The sequence below is a fragment of the Anticarsia gemmatalis genome, chromosome 3 (genome assembly GCF_050436995.1).
Source record: "Anticarsia gemmatalis isolate Benzon Research Colony breed Stoneville strain chromosome 3, ilAntGemm2 primary, whole genome shotgun sequence".
Taxonomy (NCBI): domain Eukaryota; kingdom Metazoa; phylum Arthropoda; class Insecta; order Lepidoptera; family Erebidae; genus Anticarsia; species Anticarsia gemmatalis.
In genome coordinates this window covers 2,551,919-2,561,494 of record NC_134747.1, presented here as the reverse complement: position 1 = coordinate 2,561,494, position 9,576 = coordinate 2,551,919, and the positions used below count along the sequence as shown (strand labels likewise).

Sequence of the window (9,576 nt, the reverse complement as noted above, 5' to 3'; positions counted from 1 at the left end):
CATCACAATATTTTTCCTATAGAACCAATAAAAATAATTTGTAACTAGCTCATGTCTACGACTCCGCCCGTCTGGACTGTAGTTATGTGACTAATTATACGCAAAATTCGGGATTCTCCAGAACAAAAGCTATTGTTTGTGCTTTTATTATCTAAAACTATCTAATTTTAATCGTGTCCGCGGTTTAGGCATAAGGAAGAGATAGACAGAATTGCTTTCGCGATTATAATATTAATAGGGATTGTAAGGGTATACACAATCAGCCTGGGCTTCTTCCAACTATGTTGGAGACGGCTTCCAGTCTTACCGGATGCAGCTCAATGCCAGTATTTTACATGGAGCGACTGCCTACTGGACCTCCACAATCCAGTTACCCGGATTATAACACGGTACCCCTCGATAAGACTGGTTGTAAGCATATACACATAACTCTGAAAAGTTATTGGTCTCGAGTCTCGAGTTCAAAATCTCGACTTGCGAAAGAAGCGAATGCTTAGACATTCTCAAAAACTACTGAAATGCATTTAATCTACGTATATATTTGCTGATATCTTATCGGTTCGTTATCATAGCCGGTTTATATATATATATGTTTATTATCATTTCTACCGAACACATACAACGTTGTGGCGAAACAAGTGTTAGAATATTATTTGTGTATTGTTTTATAAAGTTTTCAGTAGTGTAACTGTTATAATAATGGAGGAGACTTCACCTGACATCAAAGCATTTAACTTCAAGTCTACTAATACAGGGTAAGTTGTAAACATCTATATACAATATCCATACTAATATTATAAAGCTGAATAGTTTGTTTGTCTGAACGCGCTAATCTCAGGAACTACTGGTGCGAATTGAGGAATTATTTTACTGTTGGATAGCCTATTTATTGAGGAAGGCTATATATCATCACGCTACAACCAATAGGAGCAGAGTACCAGTGAAAAATGTTACAAAAACGGGGACAATTATGACATATTCTCTCTAATGTGATGCAAGCGAAGTTGCGCGGATCAGCTAGTGTATGGATATAAAAGAAAGTCGTGTTACTTTCACTATTTATAACTCAAGAACGGCTGAACCGATGTAACTAAAAATGAGTGGAGAGGTATCTTAGAACCCCAGGAGATGAACATAGAACATTATGGAAAAAACAGCACCAAGTAGTCATGATCTCCTGGTAGTTGCGGATCTATTTTCCGATCAGAATTAAGGCTAAAAAACTGAAAATAATGCTCAACGAATTGGACTTATTGTTTTTTTGTAAAATTGTATCTAAGAAAAGAAAGAAAGCGTGAGCAGAGCTGCGCGGGTCATCTAGTTCTACATAAAAGTTTATGAAATTGCTTCTCTTCCCGTGACCAGAGTATTTACTTCGCACAGATATTAAGTGTTTCCATACAATGTGCTGCCAGCATTCTACGAACGCTCCCGGTGACAGCAATGTAGACGAGTAATACGACGTGAAGCGCACTTCACATCATATTTTCGTGTTATTTTTCTTTTCAAATATTTGTTGATAATTTATCTGACAACTATTAAATAAAATAATTTTCAAACTTCTATCATAATAATATAAGCTGTCTGAACTTTTAATTACAACATGGTTGCTTAGCATTCGACATAATATTACTTAGAAATATTTTTTCAATTATTATTGTACAATTGGCGAAATACGGCCTGAAGTCAGGATCGAAATTGAATTAAACAAAAAAATAATCTATCTGATACTTACCCAGCACAAGTAGAAGTTAGATCCAATGTTAAATGACGCATGTTTTGTATGAGTAACATTGTGTAGTGCTTAGAAACAGGATATGATAATGATTACTTTGTTTGTAAAATCGCGCTCTCGATTTCAAGTGTACTTTGCCGAGTCACGTCATCAGGAAATAATTATATTAAGCTATAGTTCTTATAGTAGTGCATATTATTATGTAAGTTACCTGGGTCAAATATGGCCAGCCGAAGTCCCGGAGAGCCCCGATTTATTTTTAAAATAGTTCGTTAGGATTAAAATAAATCGGGGTCCTCCGGGACAGGGGCCTCGGGGATCGGGGTACTCAGGGAATAACCCAAAACTACGGCCACATACCATTACTCCAAACGCGAAATATTGTAACGCAACCATAAATTGTCACTAGTGTTGCATATATCCGAACGGGGTACCTAGTGACGGTTAAAGTGAAACATGCATCATCATCATCGCTTAGTCCTTCTTCCAAACTATGTTGGAGTCGGCTTCCAGTCTCACCGGATGCAGCTGATTACCAGTGTTTTACATGTCTGCCTATCGGACCTCCACAACCCAGTTTCCTGGGTATACGATACCGATTGTCAGACTTTCAAGCTTCGGACTACTGTTAACGACTGTCAAAGATATTAGATATTGACAGCCGGGACCCACAATTTAACGTGACTTCCGAAATACGGAGGAACTCGATATGTACGAGATGGTCACTCAGAACAACCTCGGCAAGCGTGGCTTAACCTTAGAGATCGATTCGGGCGGCTGTAGTTAACTAAGCCACAAGCTCCTCTCTAAAATGTCCATGCATATTTTTTGGCTGGCCATATTAGACTCAGATACCTTACATGTCATGAATAAATTAAATATTGTGTTACAGTAATCGTGTAATGATCCCAGCCGAAGAGGGTGAAGGAGTCAAGTTTGATCGCGATGCTTTGTACTACGATATGAGCGGCGATAAATATCTTCTTATATTTAACCACGAAACCTTTCAGAAGACGGTATATTTCAAGTAAGCAAACACACAAGCTAAGGATACAATACAGGACAAATTTTAACATACATATGTATGTGTTATATACATTTTGTTTCATTATTTATTTATTTTTTAGAAATAAGCAGCCAAAAACAAGAGTTGGTACAGATAAAGATGTAAAGAAATTGAGCAGAGTGTTCGATGACCTTGGCTTCCGAGTGGATGTGCATGATAATCTTGTATATGACAAAATTATTGAAAAGGTGCAACAGCGTAAGTTGTACAATATAAAAATCAAATCATTTTAGCCGGAGGCACATCAATATCTATTGGGAGTTATATACTTACCTATGTTTTTTTTTATCCCATTACTGTCCGACTGCAGGGCAAGGGTCTCCTCCCCAACAAGGGAGGGGTTAGGCCTTGAGTCCATCACGCTGGCCAAAAATGGGTTGGGGTCTTCGCATGCCCTCAATAAATGCGTTAAACAAATTTTAGGCATGCAACGTTTCGTCACGATGTTTTCCTTCACCGTTAAAGCAAGTGATAATTATTTCTAATACACACATAACTTCGAAAAGTCATTGGTGTGTTGCCTCGGGTTCGAACCTGCGATCACTTGCGTGGGAATGACCCGTGTATTAGAAATAATTATCACCGGTTCTAACAGTGAAGTAAAGCATCGTGATGACCTTGCATACCTGAGAGTTCTTGAACGAATGCAAAGTCACCAACCCGCACTTGGCCGGCGTAGTGGACTCAAGACCTAACACAGAAGGAGACCCTTGAGAACTGGCCACCGGAGCCAAACATCGGCCAGGAGGAAAATGTTTTATCAAAACGACTTAACGTTATTTTTATCTTTAAAAAGATAACTCCCGCACTTAGAATTGCTCTTGTATCGCGGGGTTTTTTACAAGCATTCACAAAAAACGGACACAAAGTACAACCAGACCCGAAACAATTATTTGTGGATCGCACAAATAATTGTTTCGTGTGGAGATCGAACCCACGACCACCCGACTCAATGGTAGGCAGTCAGTCAACTTCTTAATAAAGCCCAATATAAACGTTTCAGTAGCGAAAAGGGGGCATCGCAACACTTCTTGTATTTGCATCGCCATCCTGACCCATGGAGACAAGGGGGGCGAGGTTCAGGCAGCTGATAAGCCATATCTGCTCAGCGATATCCAGGGCATCTTTGAAAGTCAGATCGATCTTGTAAACAAACCTAAGCTGTTTTTCGTACAGGTATTTTTTAAGTCTTACTTTATATCCATATCCATATCCATACTTAATATTATAAATGCGAAAATAACTCTGTCTGCCTGTCTGTCTGTCTGTTACTCAATCACGCCTAAACTACTGAATCAATTTGCATGAAATTTGGTATGGAGATATTTTGATACCTAAGAAAGGACATAGGCTACTGTTTACCCCGGGAAAATGACGCATTCCCATGGGAAAATTCAGGTGGCGGACGAAGTCGCGGGTAAAAGCTAGTATTATTAGGGGAACCTGTTGTACCTTGGCACTATGTGTACCTAGGCCACTGGGCTCGTTTTTAAATATTCGCGCGATACTAAATTCTAATGTTTACGGTATTCGATACGTCACTACAGACTATTCAATGTGCAGTGAGTCGCATACCGCCATTAAGCCGGTGTTTGGTGTTATCGACGCTGAAACTTTTTTGTGTGAAAAAGTAAGTATTTCTAATATATTTTGAAGTCTAATAGTTTTAAAAGTTTTCTAATAGTCACTTAACTGTTATATGCTATCGGTTCTTTGATTTTACAAGTCTCAACACAATAAAAAACTTACGAGATACTTAAATTCTAAACTATATAAAATCACCGTTTTAGTGAAGTTGGAGTAGTGTTGTACCTCGGTCACTGTCGATCAGTTGTACCTTGGCCACTGGCCAAGGTACAACCTGGATGTTATACTTTGGCCAGGAGAATGTTTTATTAAATTATTTCACATTTACGTAATAATATTCCTAATTAAATATCTTTATTATTTCAGAAATCGATGCAAAAATCACTTAAAAACTGGAAATGGCCTGAAGAAGAGGAGATTAAAACCCCGCAAAAAGTTAACAAGAACAGAGAAATTTATTATGTTCCAGAGATACAGAAGTACTGGGATTTCTACTAAATGCTTAAGGCTGAATAATATATCAACATTATTGATAGTGTTTTTATAATAGCTAGTCCAAATGACTGATTAAAATTTAAGAGAGATATAATAATTTATATATAGGTAAAGATAATCTATACTAATTATCTATACTAATATTATAAAGCTGAAGAGTTTGTTTGTTTGTTTGAACGCGCTAATCTCAGGAACTACTGGTCCGATTTGAAAAATTCTTTCAGTTTTAGATAGCCCATTTATCGAGAAAGGCTATAGGCTATATATCATCACGCTATGACCAATAGGAGCAGAGTACCAGTAAAAAATGTTACAAAAACGGGGAAAATTATGACCCATTCTTTCTTATGTGACGCAAGGGAAGTTGCGCGGGTCAGCTAGTTATTTCAATATTTTGTTTTCCTTTGCTATGCTATATAGGTATATTGATTTGCTATATTATATTATGTGATATCGTCGCTTCGCCTGCCAAGTTCCACATGTGTCTTTTGTGAGATTTTGGAAAACTTTTTTTTTTATTTGGGACACAATATTCATTTTTTTTAACATCAAAATACACATATGGAGTTTGGCAGGCGCAGCGATGTAATATAACGAAACGGTGGCCAAAGTTAGTTGTTTTTGTTTAAATATTTTGTTTGAAAAGCATAAAAAAAGCTATGAATATTATTTTAATTTTTATCATTTTTAAATTTTGATCATTTGAGAATTTTTTAAATGTTTTGTTAAATACTGTATACTGTAATAATACTGTATACTGTAATAAATCAAATAAAATGATTTTAGTTAACAAAACTTGATAATTTGCTTAAATTACCCCCAAATTTCAATGTGGCCTAGGTACAACGTACTACTGGCCTAGGTACATAGGGTATGTTGTACCTTGGCCACATTTCCCATTTTTTTTTAAATTTAAAAATATTATGCAAATATTAAATATACATTTCTGATATTTTTTTGGTGAGTACCCAAATAATTGACATTTCAAACTATGCAAATATGATTTGTGTGCTGCACGTCAAATCACAATAAAAAATATATTTCTAAAAAACCGGCCTAGGTACAACAGGTTCCCTTATATAATATCATGCCTTTTCCCCATAGGGTTACAGAGACCAAAGGACGCCATTTGGTACGACTCTTACGAACTCCCTTTGCCTCGGTCACATCCACATCCATATATCAACGGCGATTCAAAGCATTTTTTTTACAATAACAATATTTGTAGAATAAAAAAAAGCCTATTCGATCTGTACTTTATTCTAGAAAAACACATAGTTATAATAATAATTAAGAGAAAGCTGAGACTCTCTACCAAATTGTTGGAAAATAATGTCTTTTTTTAATCAGCCTACTAAATTACTTTACTCATGATTTTACAGGCCTGCAGAGGTGGTAATGTAGACGCTGGCAACACAGTACAGTTGGATAGCGAAGGATTCCTCACTGTGCCTTCACACGCTGATTTCCTCACACTGTTCTCAACTGTCGAAGGTAATGCAATACTTAATCTTACCTACGTATCTATACTAATATTATAAAGCTGAAGAGTTTGTTTGTTTGTTTGTTTGATTGTTTGTTTGTTTGTTTGTTTGAACGCGCTAATCTCAGGAACTACTGGTCCGATTTGAAAAATTCTTTCAGTGTTAGATAGTCCATTTATCGAGGAAGGCTATAGGCTATATATCATCACGCTATGACCAATAGGAGCAGAGTAGCAATACAAAATGTTACAAAAACGGGGAATTGTACATAAAATTTCCATGTCACAATGTTAGTGACCGTACTCCTCCGAAACGGCTTGACCTATTCTCATGAAATTTTGTGAGCATATTGAGTACGTCTGAGAATCGGCCAACATCTATTTTTCATACCCGTAAATGACACTTTTTAAAAAAAATTATATGGCAAAACAACGTTTGCCGGGTCAACTAGTAGTAAATAACTACATTGGACAATTCACACACGGTCATCTGATTCCAGACTAGACAGAAGTTAGAGTAACCAAATAACTGATAAGCATACCGATACGGTACGTATAACCTCCCGTCGCAATTTAACCACGACACAATAGTGGTCATCAGTCGAAATTATCACTGTCTTTATCATTAAAGGTCTATTTTAATTCTTCTTCTTATCGTATGGTTAGTGGTCAACCTAGTGTGAAACTTGTTCTAGCCGCCCGAGCGCCTTTGACATGACTTAACGACTGTTATCGTAGTAGATAACAACCGGAACCGACGTGTATCGTACCCTCCGAAGCACGGAGACGCCCAGATCAAATACCACTATGCGGTCACCCATCTATGGAGTGACCGCACCAAGGTTGCTTATCCCACAGATCGTTTACCGACTGGTGAACGCAACTGGCTATGGGCGCCTCATTTTAATTAGATAGACAGAATATAAATATATTTATCACTAGCGACCGCCCGTGACTCGGTCCGTGTAGAATTGAGCTTTTCCGTTTTCACAACAATTTTTATTGCTAATCTTTCATATATGATATAGTATTTTACATCCCCTTCGTAGTTAAATTTCTAGAAATGCTCTCTTAGTGCTACACCTCTTACGAAATCTTCAATCCAAAATTCAACTTTTTACGCTCAGTAGTTTCGGCTGTGCATTATTCATCAGTCAGCCACTTATTAACGAAAGGTATAATATACTCGTATGTATTGATTACAGATCACCTGTCCTACAGAGACGCTCATGGGTCGTGGATGATCCAAGCATTATGCTCCGTCCTTGCTAAATACAACGAATCATTGGATCTCCTGCAAATGATCACTGTGGTCAACAAAAAAGTGGCCTACGATCGTGTGACGTACTGCCCCAGCACACCAGAAATGGACAACAAGAAACAGATGCCGGAAACGAGATACACACTGACAAAGATGTTGAAATTTCGATAAAATTGTAAAATGTTGTTGAAATAATATTTGTATTTTTAGAAATTGGAAGCAAATATACCAATCACATCGAACTGGCTTATTACTCATCACAATGGCAAAAAATTACAAGCTTTTTTTATCTAAATATATATAACTCAAAGATGACTGACATAATGATATATCAACGCACACCCCAAACCGCTGGACGGATCGGGCTGAAATTTGGCATGCAGGTAGACGTCGACTTAAGGCATCCGCTTAGAAAGGATTTTGATCAATTCTACCCCAAGAGGATAAAATACTAGATGAAAGTTTGTATGATAATTCTGCTCTAGTCGCGGTCAAAAGCTACGAGACTATAAACGTCCTATAAGCTATGATTTAATATACAGTGGTTTGCCTTTTTAACTCATATACTGTTTCAAAATTGATAGACAATGACAAATTATTTCTTCACTTGTTACTGGGTTTTTACTAGAACTTAATATAGATGATACAAACTTATAATAGAAGATGACGCAATCGTTACAAGTCGATTGTGCTGTTGAGCATCGCACTTTTCATTTCCTACTCCAAGTCCCTATTGGTCGATGGGTTTAAGTCATATACTTGAGGCGCTCATAGCCCGTTGTTGATCGTTTACCAGCTCACCGGTTGGCAAACGATCTGTGGGTTAAGCAACCGTTGGCGCCGTAATTCTATAGATAGGTGACTGCATAATGGTATTTGAACTGAACGTCTCCGTACTTCGGAAGGTACGTAAAAAGTTGGTCACGGTTGTTGTCAATGAAAATAACAGTCGTTAAGCCATGTCAAAGGCCTTTTAGGCGGCTTGAACAACTTTGACACTAACCATACGATAGATAGATGGTCATATACTAAAGTGCAATTTTCTACAGCCAGTACTATCGAGTATCAAGAATTTGACAGTTAAAATATACTAAAAATATGTGGGTTGTCCCTAGGATACTCGATGGCGGCGATGTACAGGTCTTTATAAAAAATGTATCGTTAGCAAGGAAGTAGCCACTCTGAATAACTTAAGAAAATAATGAATTATGTTCTCTAGGTTTTAGAATCTATGTAAAATTTTCTTATTTTTGTAATATTGGTAAATAACAAATGTGAGTAGCAATGTACTAGTAGTATACATAGCTGGCTAATGCATAGCTGTAGCTAATTTGGAAATTGTTAATTGCGAAAACTATATTCACTAGCCTTCAGCTTCGTGTGCTGGTCCTATTTTGTTTTATTATCACATTTCTTGAGGGTATGCAAAGTAAGCAACCCGCACATGGCCTCAATGATGCCCAGCAGTGGCACAATAACAGATTGAAAAAAAAACCCTTGTAAATTTCGCTTACAACGTTAGTCGTAAATCGCTTGTAGATATAACTTAGACCATACATCCCGGTAATCGACCGCTGATAACTAACTTGATTTCCTACCCGGATATAACTTTTTCCCGGGGCAAAGACAATTTTTTGATTGATGACAATTTGATTAACATCAGTGTCGCCTCTAATGGAACACTTTTCTGATTAGCCTACGAAATGGACGATAAACGTTCATTTCCTTTAATATCTTTGACTTTTGAATACGGGATTTCGTTTTCTTCATTTATCATTAACAGCCACGTGAAAAGATTTGCCTTGGTAAGAAGTATCCTATGTGTTCAAATCAGTGTATCAAATTTCATTAAAATCCGATCAGTACTTCCGATCTTTTCGTGAAAGAGTAACAAACATACATAAAGTAAGGCCAACCAGACGAGATGAAGAATGCAAAACAAAATTTCA

General features: G+C 37.1%; 1 protein-coding gene across 1 annotated transcript; it reads left to right on the top strand.

Moving 5' to 3' along the window:
* The first annotated feature begins 615 nt into the window (after window positions 1-615).
* Window positions 616-7,869, top strand: LOC142987209 (caspase drICE-like). Its single transcript, XM_076135818.1, has 6 exons — window positions 616-755; window positions 2,628-2,762; window positions 2,863-2,999; window positions 3,805-3,977; window positions 6,266-6,377; window positions 7,572-7,869. The coding sequence occupies exons 1-6, from the start codon at window positions 700-702 to the stop codon at window positions 7,796-7,798; spliced, it is 840 nt and encodes a 279-aa protein (XP_075991933.1). The 5' UTR covers window positions 616-699; the 3' UTR covers window positions 7,799-7,869.
* The last annotated feature ends 1,707 nt before the right edge of the window (window positions 7,870-9,576 follow it).